At 41.9% G+C, this 18839-nt stretch overlaps 1 protein-coding gene across 1 annotated transcript in view; it reads right to left on the bottom strand.

Annotated features, from left to right (window-relative positions):
• Positions 1-18839, bottom strand: part of ERICH2 (glutamate rich 2) — a 42720-nt gene extending 23881 nt beyond the window's left edge. Inside the window, exons 1-9 of the mRNA XM_029910517.1 lie at positions 18777-18839; positions 15905-16036; positions 13958-13991; positions 10553-10589; positions 6860-6893; positions 6521-6569; positions 6249-6285; positions 2197-2286; positions 1023-1117 (exon numbers count right to left, since the gene is read on the bottom strand). Coding sequence (XP_029766377.1) covers positions 1023-1117; positions 2197-2286; positions 6249-6285; positions 6521-6569; positions 6860-6893; positions 10553-10589; positions 13958-13991; positions 15905-16036; positions 18777-18839 — 571 coding nt within the window. The remainder of the gene's footprint in view (positions 1-1022; positions 1118-2196; positions 2287-6248; positions 6286-6520; positions 6570-6859; positions 6894-10552; positions 10590-13957; positions 13992-15904; positions 16037-18776) is intronic.

The raw sequence follows: 18839 nt of genomic DNA, 5'->3' as shown, positions 1-18839 counted from the left end.
TCTTCTTGTATGCAATACAATATTACTGAAGCAAACAGAGTTCTAGAAGTTCAGAACCTCCAAAGTCAGATAATATATTATACATGCTCTATGATGGCATGTGCTGTTCTGTTGTGTCATAGCCATGAAATTATAGCCCCTTTTCAATCTAACTGAGAACAGTGTCTTCCATGAACACTGTAGATATTCTCTAGAGCAGTGGTTCCCAAACTTGTTCCGCCACTTGTGCAGGGAAAGCCCCTGGTGAGCCGGGTTGGTTTGTTTACCTGCCGCGTCCGTAGGTTCGGCCGATCGCGGCTCCCAGTGGCCGCGGTTCGCTGCTCCAGGCCAATGGGAGCTCCTGGATGTACTGGACGCTGCTTCCAGCAGCTCCCATTGGCATGGAGCAGCGAACCGCAGCCACTGGGAGCCGCAATCGGCCGAACCTGCGGACGCGGCAGGTAAACAAACCAGCCCAGCCCACCAGGGGCTTTCCCTGCACAAGTGGCGGAACAAGTTAACTCCACTGAAGGAGGCAGGTGCTTGGGGCTAGGGTGACCAGATGTCCTGATTTTATAGGGACAGTCCCGATTTTGGGGTCTTTTTCTTATATAGGCTCCTATTACCCCCCACCCCCATCCCGATTTTTCACATTTGCTGTCTGGTCACCCTACTTGGGGCAGCCAATGGAAAGGGGCAGCGGGTCCGGGTCTTAGGCGGCGGGTCCCTCAGTCCCTCTCGGAGCGAAGGACCGCCGCCGAAGAATTAAGCGGCTGAGCTGCTGTTGAAGTGCCGCTGATTGGGGCTTTATCTTTTTTTTTTTTTTTCACCGCTTGGGGCAGCAAAAAAGCTGGAGCATAAGGCCTAAGATATCACATTCAGTCCTTACAAGAAAATCCTATTCTTTCCACAATCATACAGCACAGGAACTAATATCACTTTATAATCTCTAGTCCTTACCCATTTGTTACACATTTTTTGGGGATGTGGGTGGTTGAATAAGAGACCTATCTGTAACTCAGTGAAGAAAGTGCAAATCTTACCTGTAGTTTCTTGTATGTACTGGGGTGATCTTAAATTAGTCTCTTGAATCCTAGATGAATTTTTCTTTTTTATAGTTTTTGCAGAAGCGTCCCATCTACATGTTGGATATTATTTACAGTAAAAAAAATAAAATAAGCATCATAAAAAGACTAAAAATAACATCTCTAGGTTAAGCCAATTTTTTCAGATATGTAACAGCAGCAGCACCAAAATAAGAAGACAGTTATGATAACCCTGTCATAGTTAATAACTGCTTCTTATGGAAAAGTGATTTGCCTGCTGGATGACTGTGCACTTTTTGAAGGACATGATGGATATTTCTAGACATAAGATATATTCCTTAATTGATGGTGAGATTAAGAATTCTCCTAATAAAAATTATAAATTAACAAAAGGGAGCAAAGGAAATTTAGTTACTATTTCTCTTCTGCCATGGCTTCCCCACAGCAGCAGGAGCTTCAGCTCTCATCCCAAGAAGTCTCCTTCCACTGCCTTGGATTTCCAGGGACTTTACTACACCCATTTTGTTTTAAGATAATTAATCCAAGGACAACCTGGAGCTCAGTTTGGGTCTCCAACAAAAAAATTAAGGTTGATTCAGGTTTGGTATAGTAGGGCTTTTTGGTAGCCATGTCAGTAGCTTGTTCAGTGCTGTGTTTTTACATTGCTTAGTGTTTACACTGCACTGTTTAATGTTTTCTGATTATTCTCTGGCAGCTCAGGATACTATTTGCCCAGCTCACTCTTGCTCACTCTACGCACTGACAATCCACGCTGGCTGCAGTCATCTGAGCTGCCTAACCAATGCTCGTGCTATCAGCGTGCTTTTGTCTTGCCTATACACCAAACCAACCTAGGCTTCATATTAGAATTTCTGTCCTTCTGATGTACATCCCCCCAAATCTTGCTAGTTTCCAGCCCAAGGAAGTGGTCATTAACTTGTGATGGGGGACACAGGGCCATTTGATATTCATTTTAGCAAGATTTCCAGCCCAGCATTTCCTCCCAGTGACCATAAATCCATCCTCCTCTGTCAGAGTGCTCCTGACTGGCCAGTACCTGAAGCATTAATCCAAAGGGTTAAAATTATTTATTTAAAAAGCACAACGTTAATATTTTAATAGCCCATTTTTCTTAAATGCACCTAGCGAGCTACAAAGATAAAAGACTTACTTTCCAAAAGTTGATTTAGCTGCACATAATGAGATTTGTTTTGTTGGGGTATAAACTTTGTTTGTAGATTCTGGTCCAAATCCATGCGGCCTTGGTTTAAATTAAAATGGTTTTTCACATAAAGAAACACAAATCAAATATTGCCATTAACTGCAATACAATTATGTTCATTCCATTGATACTTGTGAACTTGTGGCTATCCAAGATTTGTACCATCTGCCCTTTGCCCCACTAAAAATCAAAACAAACAAAAAGGCTGTGATCTGTACAATGGCCTCAATACATGATGCTATTTTTTCCCTTTCATTTAAATGTATATTGTGATATAAAAACCCAGTGCTGAATTTAGCCCTCACTGGAGGCAAGTCACTAACCTGAATATTTACGTCTTTCTTAATATAGATTATATACAACAGAGATAACTGTATTTCTGTTTATGTATAAGAAATGCTGAATAGCTGTTTCAAACTTTGACAGTCAATAAAATGGCTAAAATTGTAAATTATTTTATCCTCACATCTTTGTGGTACAAGACTACCATCCTACAGCATATCAATCTCCGTAAAGAACAATCTTTAGCAACTAGCCTCACTAAGCCACAGAAGACAAATTTTACCTGATTAGTTCCCCATCCATGCTGAGAATATTCCCATGTTCTTCTACACATATTAAATGTTGTAGTTAATGAAAAAAAATATACTTTATTTAATGGCATGTGCTGATTAAATGAATTAGTAGTGGAAATCACATTTATTGATTATCAGTTCTCAGATATATCATCAGCTTCCCTGTGTGTTTACAGTAGGGATCTAAAACGTTAACCTGCCTTCACTCTTAACCCCCAGGCCGGCCGGCCAGAGCGGCCCCAGCCGCACCGCCCGGCCAGAGCAGCCCCAGCTGGTTTACCATTTAAATAAAATATTTTTAAATCGTTTAAACGGTTAACTTTTTAAACTGTATTTACATCCCTAGTTTACAGCTCACAAACATTTACTGTACCTTTTTAATAACTCTCTCAGAATGACAATGACAACTGATTTAAGCAACTGAATATGCTTCCCAAAAAGAGTTTATGTAGCTTTCTACATTAAAGCACAAAAATATAAAGTTGGGATCACAGAGAAATTCATTTTCAACATTGATTTTTGCATCTTGAATCTTCAAATCCCCAAAACAGCATGTCATTTGAAGTCTTGAAAGTAGATCAATAACATCAATAGTCTCCACAAATAACCAAATCATCATCAGCATGATTAAGTCAGTGAACATATGAAGCTGCCAGCTAACTGAGTGCCAAGTTCATTATTTATCTTCATTTTTATTTCAGAAAATAGAAACTCCAGTAGACACCATTTAACAAATAATGACAGATTGTTCATTGGAAAAAAGTATTTTCTCCAGTTACAAAGTCTAAGGGAATGTTTGTCTAGTACCTCCTATTACCTTTCAAAATCCCAAACACTTTTAAAATCCAATTACATTAGCTCACATAGGTGATGAAGCTACTCAGACACGGAATACAACAAAAAAATCCATGGACAGATGGAGTTTAATATCTATTCCTCAACAATATTGATATAGACAGTATGCAACTAAAAACAAGAATTAAACTGAATAAGGCGCTCTTGGATTTAAATAATAAAGTATTACTTAGTTTTGAGAAAATGAGAGTAGATGCATACAAATGGAGAAAATGCAACATGTTGTCTGTACAAACTATATATTGGCATATCTTATATATGATATAACTCCTATATACCTTGGTTCATTAGCCTGACGTTGTCTTTAACTAATGCTTTTGCTTAAGAATCTAGACCAAATTTCCAAAAGTGATTTTGAGTGCCCAACTTGAACCACTTTAAAAGGTGTCTGATATTCAAAGGGCAGGTGCTTAATACCTTCTGAAAAATCAGACTCCTTTAAAGTATCTTAAAGTGGACACCCAAAAATCACTTTTGCAAATTCATACCATACAAAACGTAAGAAGGCCTATACATAACTGATTAGGAATAGGCCTTTCTAGTGAGTGAGAATGAATCAAATGCAATATAGCAGTTAACTCCTATTTTCTCCTTTTAATTAAATATTAAAATAAGTTCTATGCCTGTGATTATTACTACAGGTACTAACCAGTTTACACTGATTGTTCAAGACCATTATAATGTAGTATTTCTATTAATTTAAGATGACTTTTCCAAAAGAACTTTTTGGAAGATTCACCAGATAAAGTCTACATGGAACTGAATGAGAATAAATAAATAGATCGCATCCAGATTGCAGGGAAGATGTTCTCATATCTTTTATACCCATTTTCTAACACAGGAAACAAGCAGCTGTGAACTGACTTTGAAAATGTACAGGTAATTCTTCCAACTGTGTTAGGTGTTACAGAGTACCCTTAACTGAATAAGAGTTTTCAAACTTCAGTAAAATATGGAGACAGTCTCAACATACTTATACAAACTAGGGGTTACATATTCATATAATAAATACCTCCATTCAATTAACTGCCTGTAATAAAGCTCAGTGCTAGAAAAAGAGACAATACCCATTCTTATAATATAATTACTCTTTTACTAGAGATGAATATTCCAAATTTTTTATATTGATTTAGTGATTTATTTAATATACACATTGTAATGAATTGCAGTTATATTTTACATAATGATTGTTGGGGGGAAATCACAAATGGAATTTATTCCAATTCCAGCAATGAAAAAAACCTAGTAACTAAAGCAATTTTATAGAGTCATATGGTAAGAGAAGTATCATAACATCAAGAGCAGTCCACTTGGCAGGAATTTTAAGACCAAGTATTAAAAAGTGGCTTTAAAAAATTGCATCTACAAGCTTTTCCATACCCATGCAAAATTTACTGGTTTATTTCTATTATTTATTATTTTACAATTTCCAAGTAAATTATATTTGTGTGAAAACTGAGAGGTCAAAAGTCCAGCTGCCTACTACCTACCAGATTACACGTGCAAATACAGTTTGCATGCACAAAAATATTTGTGAAAATGCATATATCCAGGAACAAGAGTTCCCTTTTAACAATGTGACCCATTTAGTCTTTGGAGTTACTCCAAGTTTACATTTGTGTAAATGAGATAAAAAACTGGCACCCCAAGTTGAGTTTTACTGACATGACAGATAAAGCAAGGAATGATATTTTGGAGCAATCTTGGATAATCACCAGGGGCCAAATTTTCAGACAGCCTTTAACAAGAATATTCACATTTTTTCATGCATACCTTTTCATGTGTACAAAACATACACTCCAAATTTACAAACCACTTCTAAAAAAATGTGACCTTAGATCATTTACTGTACTGCGACACCTGCCTTTTGACTGCTTACATGGATGAAGGGATCTTGTCACGATGCATGATCCTGTTCCATTGAAGTTGATGGGATGTTTCTATGGACTTTTATGGGAGCAGTCTAATGGCCATGGTAACTTATTTTGGAAAAATTTTCACAGTTTTCACTTAACCTCATAAGAATCTTAAATATAGTGGTTGATATTTTCAAAGCAATTGAGATCATTCAGGGCCTGAACTTGCACTCATTAAGGCTAATGGCAAAGCTCTTGCTGACTTCAGTGATACAGGATCTGGCCCTTAGATAAATCTTCCATTAATTTTAATCAATATTTCTAATTTTAGTTTATACATGAATTCTATTATTATTTTCAAACCAAAAGATTATGCACAACAGAAAATGTTTTCATAGCTTCTGAAAATTTTATGTAAGTATATTCTACAGCAGTAAAAACATCAAACTGAAAGAAAATAACTATTCAATAACTCAAAATGTAAAGGCCTTAATTTAAACAATATGTACTTCTACAATATCATCAAAATTTAAATTCTATTTTAAATACCCCATCTAAATAACAATGGTGCCAACTGAACCAAAGGTTAAAGTGTTAATCCATGCATTTCCAGCCTTTCAAAATTAATTGGGTGACAAATGATTTCATTATCTATCTCTAATTGCTTAAAAAGGCATGTAATAGATCAGCTGCAAAACCAAAGAGATCATCTTACCGTGGCATTGTTTGAATTGGTTCAATAATCACTTCTTCTAAAAAACAAATGAACAACAGCTGTTTAAAGTTCTGATATACTTAGTACAAATTCTGATTTTCAATTCTAAACTTTCTTTGACTGTGACAGATATTGTAAAATGTTTCAAAGTTGCAATTAAAATTTGAACTGCTAAACAACTCAAAAACTTGCTTACTGGATTTTTTTAAATCAGGGAAAGCTAGCATATAATAAAAATCTTCCAAATACTAAATCATTATTAGGTCACTTACCTTTTGGACCAAACACATGTAATCTGCCATTTTGTCCATTCTTTTGGTCCTAAAATAACAATAATAGTAACATTAAAAATGAAAACCACTGTAATTACTTAAGATACCCATCCCGCATTAATGAGGGTTCTTGCAGTGATGCAAATTCCCAGTAACTTCAACAGAATTCCACATCAGGATTCAGAATTGGAGCTTTGAAATTTCTTCACCACACATACGAAAATTTCAAACAGCAGTAGCTATTGTTTTTCCAATAACAATAGCTAAATAAAGAACAAAACACATCAATTACCCATTAAAAAGATGCCGAAGTAAATCCTATGGAAAACTAAGTCTTACCTTTATGGCATCTGTCCTTTCTAAACAGTTCTGCCTAGTAGAAAACACAGACATTTGTATGAACAAATACTCCTTGAACACTGGAATTTCAGTTTGTTCAAGTGGACATGTGGTAGCAAAACAAAACAAAACAAAATAAAATAAATCTAGAAGGCACCGAATTCTTACACAACTGCAATTACTGCAAACAATTACTTAATCTGGACTCTAAGGTCTGACTCAACAAAAAATACCCAGGCCTTTTCCCGGGTTTGTACAAGCCCTGGATGGTGGCTTTGGCATTAGTGCCCACACTAGAAAGAATTATAACCAGATTTACGATCTGATTCAGCAAAACACTTAAGCCCACGCTGAAGTCTATCCCCTATTCTGTAAATCCCTTATGTTTTTACTATTGAGCTCACTAGGACTTAAATATGTATTTAAGAGCTTTGCTGAACTGGAATATTAGTAGGTACAAAACACTTTCAGCTGCAATGGTATTACTAATATTGTAAGTAAGCTATTTAGTGTAGACAGGGCACAGCCATTTTCAATATGATTTCAGAAAACCTTGTGTCTCCATTGTGAGCCAACTTTCCTCAGTATAGGTTAGCCTTTATCTATGCTAGGACTTTTTATACTGTGTAGCACCAGTACACCACCACACAGCAATGATGTAACCAGGTTCAGGCATTTTAACCCACAGAGTGATTTTTTTAAAACGTCCAATTTACACCAGTCTTTTCACCATTAGAGATTCATTAAAATAAATTTGCCATGCCCTGCACTCTACGACATAGGTGCCAACTTTCCCCAGCACCAGTAGGTGCTCGAGTCTCCCTGCCCCTGGCCCTGACTCCACCCTTTCCCTGCCCCTGCCCTGCCCCCATTCCAACCCCTTCCCCAAAGTCCCAACTCCGCCCCCACCCTGCCCCTATTGGACCCCTTCCCCAAATCCCCGCCCCGGCCCTGCCTCTTCCCTGAGCGCGCCGCATTCCTCCTGGGAGCTAGGGGGAAAAAGCAGGCACGTGGCGCACTCAGGGGAGGAGGCAGAGCGGAGGCGAGCTGAGCGGGGAGCTGCCGGTGGGTGCAGAGCACCCACCAATTTTTTCCTGGGGGTGCTCCAGGCCCGGAGCACCCATGGAGTCGGCGCCTATGCTCTACGACTCCCTTTTCTGGGTCCATCTAGTCATCTTTTTTCTCCATTCCTATTAAAGACATGTGGTTGGACCTACACAAGAAAATTACTCCAGAACTAGCTGGGGAGACATATCTTTGGTCTCTATTAATGGCTAAGAATATTTCTTTAATCTTCTTTACATTTCTAAAACTTATCTAAGAGACAACAGGTGGCAGACAGCTCCTGTTCATTAAACTAGTGGGGTGGGGGGGTGCGTGGGAGGGAGGAGGGAGCAAGAGGAGTCAAATAATATTTCTTCTGTCTGGCATCAAGAACAAATATATACAACACTCTACTCCTATGAAAGCTTGCGTGGCATTCTATCTCTGACAAATAGAGGAGATAGCTCACAGATTCAGGAGCAGCCTCTGGAGCCGTGCAACACAGAAAGGTCAGAGAATTATTGTGGCCCAGAAGCAGGGTGGATTTGATTAAATCATGATTTAAATCAAATTGATTTAAATCATGATTTAAATCACTAGTCAGGAAGACTCAATTTAATCATGGTTTTCTACATAAAAGTGCATTCTTGTTGGTTGTTATAACCTTAACACATATTCACAACTCAGAGATAGATGTAGGTTTCATTTTTAGAAGGTACACACTATACATTTTTAAACAGTGATTTATTTTGAAAACTTTTCAGATTAGTTTTACAGCTATATCAGAAAATGAATGATTGTTTGGTTATTTCATTTACCAAAGGTAACTGAAGAGATATTTAGGAAGTCATTGGGAGGTGAACTGTCTCCAATTCAACAGGTTAATCACTAATATTTGGAGGATTTTCTTGCCATGCTGTATTAGGAGGAGAACATCACCAGACAGACATTTAAATTATTTTATTTAACTAAAACCACCACGTTAAGTATTCTGGATTTTTTTCTTCAACAGCAAACATACAATATTTTAACAAAATAAGCATATGTCTCTCGCTTCTCGCATTTATCTCCAGACTTCTTCTCCTTGTCCAGATCTATTCCACCCCCCACAATCTTCTATTCATTGAACTTTTTGAAACTTTGCACTTTTAGAGAGAGGTAAGGGACTGACTCTGTGTACACAAATTTGCAGAGGGACAATAGAGTTGAGGTCTGTTATTTCTCACCTCTATATATTATTTATTTATTTTAAAACATTTTTGCTGTTAACAAGCATGTTACCTCTGGAGACACAAATCCACAGTTTGAGAACTGCAAAACTAAGTATCTCTGATGGTATCTTCTAGACTGAGCACTGAGTCCCATTGGGTGGATAGAAAGATTAACCTAAATAATCTATACAGAAGCCTGTGGAACCCCATAAGATTGGGTCCCTAATCCATGAACTATTAGAAGTCATTTACAAAACTTTTCTTAAACATAACATGAATATATTGTCTCATACTATAGAATTAGAATTTATAATCCCTATTCCATGATGAGATATCTTTGAGCTATAATGTATCTTAGTTAAAACTATCTTTAGATAAAATGCTTTTTGGGGAAAAAACCTATCAAAAATAAAAAACAATAATTAAAAAAAAAAAAAAAACATTGCTTTTTATCCATCCTGGCCAGAAGGCACCGTGATAGGGACTTAATCAATATGGGACAGTCTCAAAATATTTAAAAAAAATAGAAGAAAAAAGTCTCCTTTGGGTCAGGAACAAGCATGAGTTAACTGAAAAGATGCTTACTGGTAGTTCTGGTTGAGAAAAATGTATCACTAGTACAAATCTATAATATTTGAAGTACAATATGTGAATTTAACTGTTAAGAAAGTGCTTGAAAATATGACATTTTACAGTCATATCACAACAATTATAATAAATGCTATATTTAACCTTTTTTTATCTTTCACAATGTGCCCTTTTTGTATTAAAATTTTGATTTGACCACTGTGCATGACTCCTCTTGTGCTTGATCAATTTAATGCAATAGAAGAACCTTTAATATATGAAATGATAGTTGAATGTAACACTTTGTATTGTATCATTGCAAATCACAGTAAACAAATAAAACAATCTATTTTATATATACACCTCTACCCTGATATAATGCTGTCCTCGGGAGCCAAAAAATTTTTACTGCATTATAGGTGAAACTGCGTTATATCGAACTTGCTTTGATCTGCCGGAGCGCAGCCCCGCCCCCCTCACCCCCCCGGAGCGCTGCTTTACCGCGTTATATCCGAATTCGTGTTCCCGGGTCGCGTTATAATTCGGGTCGCGTTATATCGGGGTAGAGGTGTATCATGGTTTGGTACAAACTTCCAAAACCTAAAGAAGGAAGCTTTTTGGCCCCAAAGATTGCATATTATTATATACTGATCCAATGAAAACTCATTTCACTTACTTTTAAATACACATAAAGGAAAGAATAGACCAATAAATGGTGGATGTGGGAGGTCATCAGCAGATCGCCTTGACTCTTCCTCCACCACCAGGTCTCCCCAAATTCACCCAACTCACATTCCTTTACAGCTTGCCTCACACAACAGAAAACTTCTGGAAATTTTTTGGGGCCAAGACTGTGTCTTTCTTTTCTTACCTTGACATTGTCAAGCAGGCTTCTAGAATAAATCCATCTAAACAGAAAGATGTACATGATGTATTAAGCACAACACAGAACAAACCATGTTTTCTTAAACTGTATATTTTTCTATTCACAATTAGTTCATTATCAAAGTATACAGTTAATGTTGGGCTGTCAAAGTTTCTATATATTTACCAATGTAGATTGCACTTGAGAATTATTAGTGAACTTATAAGAAAATGGTTTATAAAACCAGACAACAGAAAATTTTTGAAGCACTGAATATTTCAAAACACTGAGCTATTAACGGATGGCTAAGATGTCAGTTTATAAATTACATTAGTACTTTTCATTTTAGATATTAATTTTCTTCTTGACATTACCTGGGTGTTCAAAAATCTCTAATACAATGCCATTTTTAAAAATGTTTCTGTATTATCTGTCTTCTTTGCCTTTATATATGGAGGACTTGTAAATGTTACACAGAACAGACTTAATGTTGGTGATGTGAGAGTACCTCTAGAATCTTCTCTTTGTACATTCCCTTTTTGATATCAAACTATTGTAAAATATAATTTAAAAAAAATTTAATTACAATTTTCTTAGTTCCATTATAATTCAGTTGGTAGCACTCATCCTTGGACCAGAAGACTGTGGGTCCAAATTTCATACTAGAATTAGGGCTTATAACCAGTGCTGAAAATGCAATTAAGGATACTGTACCTCTGATGAGACATTAAACCGGGTCCATATTGTCTATATCACATGGCTATCCAAGTGGAAGTTAATCACTCACACAGAACTTTCAGAGTCAGGGATAAATCCCATGGTCTTGTCAACATTCTCTTCCTCAGTTATAAAACAGTCTAAGTGTACAGTATAAGGTAATATGAATCTTTGTTGAGTGCATAATGGTCACTAATTTTTCTTGTTCTGCATAATGTTATTGTAAAACAATTTGGGTGCATAAAGCCAATTTATATTCAGTTTTTCTGGAAAGTTTAAAGACCAAATCCTGCTACCATATAATCAATGGCAAATTCTCATTGACATCACTCAGAGGAGACCTAAAGTATTTTTCACAAGGAACATTTATTCAGTAGACTAAAGGGGATTTTTAAAATCTTGTGAAGTCCTGTTATTCTGTATGGTCTTCCTTCCTTTCTAAAGATTTTAGAACTATTCGTTCATTAACACTCTCCTGTGAATGAATGGAGATCAAATTTAGAAAACAGCCATTTCACATTTAGAAATGTGAAATACTGTAGTACTCTAGAGTAACATCTACCTAAGCATACTCAATGGAGTCCCTGGTCATCAATGGCATTTGCTCAATGGCTTGCTGTATATTCCAAACACGTTATACCGAACCATTGACTCTATGCTGAAAGGACAGAACATGCATGGTATAGACTATCTAACATTGTATTCAGCAACTGCCAAAAGAGGATATTTTAACAACCTTTTTTCCTTCTGAATAATTATAAACCAGAAATAGGGCCAGTTTTCTTTATAAAAAATTGTATAATTATATAAATAAATACAGACAATTAAAAACCTTTTAGGATCACTGAACCAAAAAAATTAAAGCAAGATGACTTTATAAATGTAAGAGGTATGTGCAATTATCTGAATAAATACAGATTGTGAGACAATTAATTTCCAAAGTTTGCATACGGTACACGGAGTTTCAGTTTTATGACACAGCCAGTTGTGCAGTACAGTTTCAAAGGCCCAGATGCAGGAAGGGACTTAAGTGCTACAATGCTCAGCATCGCAACACCTAACTTCTAGGCTTCTAGAAACATCACAAGAATAGCACTGCAATCCACAAAGCCTGAGTTAAGCACCTAAGCTCCTATACAATGAATGGGGACAGAGAGGAGCCTTAGACTGTGATCTACAAAGCCAGCATACTAGGTAAGGAGCCACCAAAGCCAGCCAGTGGGCATCATCAACCAGATGTGTGCTAAAACCTGTCCCTATCATGGAGATAGGTGCCTAAGTCTAGGGAGGTGCCAATCTCTGCTTGCAATCCACAAACCAGGGAAGACAGGCATTCAGATGCCTAAATCATGCACGGGGGCCCAATCTGGTAGACTTACTCAGAGACTATCTACTGGATCGGACCCTTCAGGTGAGTTAATACAAAACAGACGGGTGGCGGGGGGGAGAGGAGGACCACCTCCCTTACACCCTTTTGCCTAGCAGATAGGATACTCACCCAGGATGTGGGAGGCCCTCAGTTCAAGTACACCCTCCTTCTGAGTAGAAGTGATTTGAACAGACGTGTGTTATGAAATATTCCAATGTGGGTCTCCCTCAGATCTTGCCTGTTGAAGTTGTTCCACTTCTATTAAATAATTGAATAATTAAATATTAATTGGGCCAGTGAAAGAATTACAATGCCTCGTGGTTAGGGCAGTCACCTGAGAGGTGGACAATCCCTTTTCAAATCCGCTGTCCCCCTCAGCAGGAGAGGGGACTATGTGAATAGCCTATCCACTAGGCTATAGTTTATAAGGGAAGTCCTCCTCTGACCCCAACTCCTGGCTGTTTTGTGTGAACTCGCCTGAGGGGCCAGATCTGTTAGGCGGCCTCTGACCACGCCTACCAGATCAGGACCCTACACGCAACTTAGGCAGCTGAATGCCTATCTTCCCCAGTTTGTGACTTGCTCTGGGACTTAAGCAGGAGATAAACACCCAAGTAACTAAAGCATGCGCACTGAAGCCTGACTCAAGGAGGAAATGGGCGCCCAGCTACCTAGTGAGACTGCAGCACACATGCCCAGTGATAAAAGCTTAGGCACTGAATGAGTTGAGGCACCTACAGGGTTAGAAGGCAATTGAGCAGGAGTTTTATGGATAATAGTGGTGCCTGAAAATGCGACTTAACTGCCTAAGTACCATCGCGGATCACACACAAATTCATGATCTGAATGTATGTTTTTACTGTGAGGCGAGGTGTTGAAAAGATTTCCCTTCATTTTTAATTTGGAACTTGGGAACAGGACTGGGAATTCTCATATATATTTCCATACTAGGTCTCTAAGCTTGTTAGCAGATTCTTACTCCTTGGTCTGTGCAATTTCCTGGAAAGCAGAGATGTGAACTACATAATTCACAGGGTAACACCACTAGGTAGATCCATATCGCTACACTGTTATTAGCTTTGAAAAAGTGTGAATGTGGCCACTCTGAAAGACAAGCTGCAAATATGAGGGACGTTTCTTTAAAAAATGAAAAAAAAAAAACCTTAAGTTCGAGAAAATAAAAATGGCTGGATGAAAAAAAATATGCTTACTTATAATTTTATAAGCAAATATAATAGCTACAGTTTTTTTAATTCGAATGTTGGAAATAACATAATTCTTCTCTTTTAAAAAAACTATATTAATGGATAACTTATAACAAATACCATCTGGTCCAACCACTTCCAGCATTCCAGAGACCTGAAAAAATTGACAGGAAAATAATTCAAGTTATCATTAAGAAATTTTTTTTTTATGGGGACAGTAAACAAATTTGTTAGCTGCATCTCGATATTCATCCAACTAGATAATTCTTCAAAATGCTCTTTTAAATGGAATCAGTCTGTTTCTTATAGAAATTAAGCACCTTTACAAAGGTTACCACTCACATTAACAACTTTTACCTTTGTTTTAATATACAAAAGAGGGATTGCAGTGAAGTTGGGACTATTCACATGTCAGATTGTATTTTAAACTAAATTAGCTTTCAAGTTATACAAGCATATTTTTATATGCTTTTGAAACCAGCAAACCCATATATTTCATTCTCAGTTTTAAAAAGTTTTCTATTAACAAAGGAAAAAATAGCTTCTTTAGACTTGGTATACCAAATTTCTGCCTAGGTGTAGAGGAGATTTTACAGAAAATTTCCTAAGTCCTGAAAAATAGGATTTTCTAATGGAAGTGCTGACACAATCTTAACTCTCAACAACATGAACTGTGATGATATAATACCAGATACTAACAACAAAATTAGGCCTAACAAGACACTGAAATAAAAATGTCTTGATGTCAAGTGGCTTTCACCAAAGAGATATTGAGTAACTATGTGTACGAATCACAACTGTGCAGGATGCATTCCTGCGATCCTGATTGCTATATGCACATCTGAGATATGAAGGATATTTGCATCAAGTGTCTTGTGCTTAATTCTTGAAAATCCTGTCTATCAAAAAAGGGGAACTTAACTTTTGAAAATAGAACAGCCATGCATGCCACAAAAGCAGATGAAATTTGATCATTTACATTTATAAAGTACCATCAATTATTGGAGTATTACCAAGACTACATTTAAGGTGTGGGGGGGAGACTTTAAAGAACAGAAAACAATAAATAATTCATATAATAAAGTATATAGTGCCTTACACAACCAGGAAGATCAAAGTAAAAGACAAATTCTACTCTCGATTAGGACAGCAATTACTAATGCCCATAATGTGCATGCATTAGAAGGCAGAATTTGACACTAATTAAGCCACAAATCACTCCTATGAGTAGGAACCTACCAAATTCACGGTCCATTTTGATCAATTTCATGGTCATAGGATTTTAAAAATTGCAAATTTTATGATTTCAGCTATTTAAATCTGAAATTTCACAGTGAAATTTCCTGCACTGCTGCTGCTGGTGGTGCTGCTTTCAGCTGAACAGCTGAAGAGCAGCGGCTGTTGGTCGGGAGCCCAGTTCTGAAGGCAGAGGTGCCACCAGCAGCAGTGCAGAAGTAAGGGTGGCAATGATATGGTATTGCCACCCCTTCCTTCTGCGCTGCTACTGGGGGGGTGCTACCTTCAGAGCTGGATGCCCAGCCAACAGCTGCCACTCTGCCCACCCAGCTCTGAAAGCAGCACAGAAATAAGCATGGCAATACCGTGACCCCATAAAATAACCTTGTGACCCCCCTGCAACTCCTTTTTGGGTCAGGACCCCCAATTTGAGAAACGCCAGTCCCCCCTGTGAAATCTGTATTGTATAGGGTAAAAGCACACAAAAGACCAGATTTCATGGTCCATGATGTGTTTTTCACAACCTATGAGGCTGGGCAATTATATTAGACCTGTTAACAGATGAATAAATTGAGTCATAGAGACTAGATTTCGGCGTAGATTTTTAAAGGTATTAAGGTGTCTATTGGGTTTTCAAAAGCATCTAAGCAGGTTAGGCACCAAACTCCCCAATTCTCTTACCCTGGTGCCTGCAGTGGGAGAGAGGTGTGTGTGGAAGGGAAATCTCTTACCTGGGGGCTGCAGTGGGCAGCCTGGGTGGGGGGAGGGGGAAATCTCTTACCTAGGGGGCTGCAGTGGGCAGCCTGGGTGGGGGGAGGAGAAATCTCTTACCTTGGGGGTTGTCGTCCTGGGAGTCCCTGGGCCCCAGACCGCATTACACCTGAAGACAAAAGCAGGGTGTTTAGAAGCAAGGGCCGCACTCCCCAGGCACGGAAAGGCGCCGGAGAAGAAGCAGCGGACCCGCTACCTGTTCATGTCGCAGGCCGAGCTCGCTGGCGGGATGACCGGCTCCCTCCAGCTAGAACCAGAGCGCGGGAGCCAGGCCTGGCTGCCGGAGCGTGGCCATGGCAACAGCGGCGCCAAGGCAAAGAACAGCCAAGAACAGGGCCCGGCCTGCAACGCTCCGGCAGAACGAAGGGGCCCGGGGCGGTGTTGCTCCGCCCGCAGCCTCCCAGCTGCCGGCGAGCGCTCCCTGGGGGCGGGCAGCGGGGAGCCCGACGCCTGCGGGGCCCGCGTGGCAGCCGGTCCCCAAACAGACAGGCCCGGATTGTCTCAGGGCGGCAAAGCAGCGAGGGTGCCCCGCAGAAGGCAGGCGCGCGGTGGGTGGGGGTCCGCTCAAGAGAGAGCGCGCTCCCCGCCCGGCCGCCAGCAGTGAATAGGTGCAGGGTGCAGCTAGGTTCCCAACCTCTAGGACTGTCCTGCAGTCTCTAGGCATTAAAGATGGATTTTTAATTAAACATTATGTCACGTGTCAAAGCCAGTAACAGTCAGTGTAAGCAATGCGGTTTCTGCACTGGCACTGCATCGATCTAACTACATCAACAGTGACTTTATGTAGGGTTACCATATTCAAACATTTAAAAAAGAGGACACTCCAGGGCCCCGGTCCTGCCCCCAGCCCCGCCCCAACTCCGCCCCGGCCCCGGCCAACTCCGCCCCTTCCCCACCCCCATTCCAACCCTTTCCCCAAAGTCCCTGCCCCAACTCTGCCCCCTCCTCTGAGCACCCCACATTCCCCCTCTTCCCTCCTGCTCTGATCTTGGTTGGGGGTTGCTAAGTGCTTCCCTGCTCCCCACTCGCCCTGCAGCCCCTGCACCCCCCCTTCCTGCAGCCTCTGTGCCCCCTGCTCCCCACTGGCCCTGCATCCCCTGCATCACCCCCCGCCCCTGCAGCCTCTGCGCCCCCCACCTGCCCTTCCCCTGCATCCCCCTGCCTCTGCAGCCTCTATGCCCCTGCCTGACCTGCTCCTCCTCTCCCTGCAGCCTCTGCACCCCACCGCCTGCCCTGCCCCTGCGCCCCCCTGCCCCTGCCTGCCCTGCTCCTCCTCGCCCTGCAGCCCGTGCCCCACTCACCCTGCACCCCCCCGCCCCTGCAGCCTCTGTGCCCCCATCTGCCCTGCCCCTGCGCCCCCCTGCCCCTGCCTGCCCTGCTCCTCCTCGCCCTGCAGCCTCTGCACCCCCCCCGCCTGCCCAGCTCCCCCGGCAGCCTCTGCCTGGCGGGGGCTTCGGATGCTCAGCGGCGACCAGGGCAGCGCGGGTCCCTGCAGCCCCGGCACACGCCGCACTCCCTGCCCCGCGCCGCAGCCTCCTTCCTGCCACGCGGGGTGATGGGGCCGCAGGAAGGGTCCCCCAGTGGCCGGGGAGTCCCCGCCCGTGAGGGAAGCCCGAGCCGTTGGCTGGGCCCGGCCTCCCCATGGTCCTGCGGGCTCGGCTGGGGCACGCGGTCCGCCCGGCCTCCGGGGGCAGCAGCGGCCCCTTCGCCGCCTTCTGCGGCTGCGCCCCCCCTTCCCCCGCCCGAGCTCGCTACAATGTAGCCGGGCGGCTGGGCTGCGCTGCAGACCCGGCGGGTCGTGCTGGGGCCAGGCGGACCCTGGCTTATGCTGCCTCCCTGTTTCCGCGGACATGTCCGGCTTTTTGGCAGTTCCCCCCGGACGGGGATTTGAGTACCAAAAAGCCGGACATGTCCGGGGAAATCCAGACGTATGGTAACCCTACTTTATGCCTCTCCTGAAGATGGAGTTATTAATTCAGCATAGCATGGCAGTTATATCAGTGGGAGGCCCCGCCCCTTCTCTGTGGCCCTGGCCCTGCCCCTGCTCACTCCATCCCCCTCCCTCGCTCTCTCTCCCCCACCCTCACTCACTTTCTCCAGGCTGGGGCAGGGGTTTGGGTGCAGGAGGGGGCTCCGGTAGGGTGACCAGACAGCAAGTGTGAAAAATCGGGACCGGGGTGGGGGGTAATAGGAGCCTATATAAGAAAGACCCAAAAATCAGGACTGTCCCTATAAAATCGGGACATCTGGTCACCCTAGGCTCCGGTCTGGGACAGGCTCTGGGAGGGAGTTTGGGTGCAGGAGGGGGCTAGGGGTTGGGGTGTGGTGTGCAGGCTCTGAAAGGGAGTTTGGGTTCAGGAGGCTCAGGGCTGGGACAGGGGTGTGGACTCTGAGAGAGAGTTTGGGTGCAGGAGGGAGTGTGGGGTACGGGCTCTAGCCGGGAAGTGCTTACCTAGGGCAGCTCCTGGAAGTGGCAGCATGTCTCTGCAGCTCCTAGGCGCAGGCAGGGGCACCCAGGAGGGTCTCTGCTTGCTGCCCCTGCCTGCATGCACTGCCCCCGCAGCTTCCATTGGCTGCCATTCCCGGCCAATGGGAGCTGCGGAGTTGGCGCTCGGGATGGAGGCAGCGCGCAGAGACACCCTGGCCGCCCCTGCCTGTGCCTAGGAGCCACAGGGACATGCCACTGCTTCAGGGAGCCACATGGAGCCAGGGCAGATAGGGAACCTGCCTTAGCTCTGCTGCACCACCCCTGCCGACTGGATTTTTGGCCTATTAAAATCTCCCGGATTTCAATAGCAACTGGGAGATTGAGGCTGATTCCGGGAGACTCCCGGCCAGTCCGGGAGGGTTGGCAACCCTATGAGCAACATAAGTTTCACCGGCATAAACGTTTGTGTGCATAGTGCTTCGTTGGCGGGAGTCGCTCTCCCACCGACATAGCTACTGCTGCTTGTTTAGATGGTTTTATTACGTTGACGGGAGAGCTCTCTCTCAT

The sequence above is a fragment of the Terrapene carolina genome, unplaced genomic scaffold, assembly GCF_002925995.2.
Source record: "Terrapene carolina triunguis isolate 2854851 unplaced genomic scaffold, T_m_triunguis-2.0 Scaffold62, whole genome shotgun sequence".
Lineage (NCBI taxonomy): Eukaryota > Metazoa > Chordata > Testudines > Emydidae > Terrapene > Terrapene triunguis.
The sequence above is the reverse complement of the archived record's forward strand: the minus strand, read 5'-3'. Positions and strand labels throughout refer to the sequence as shown.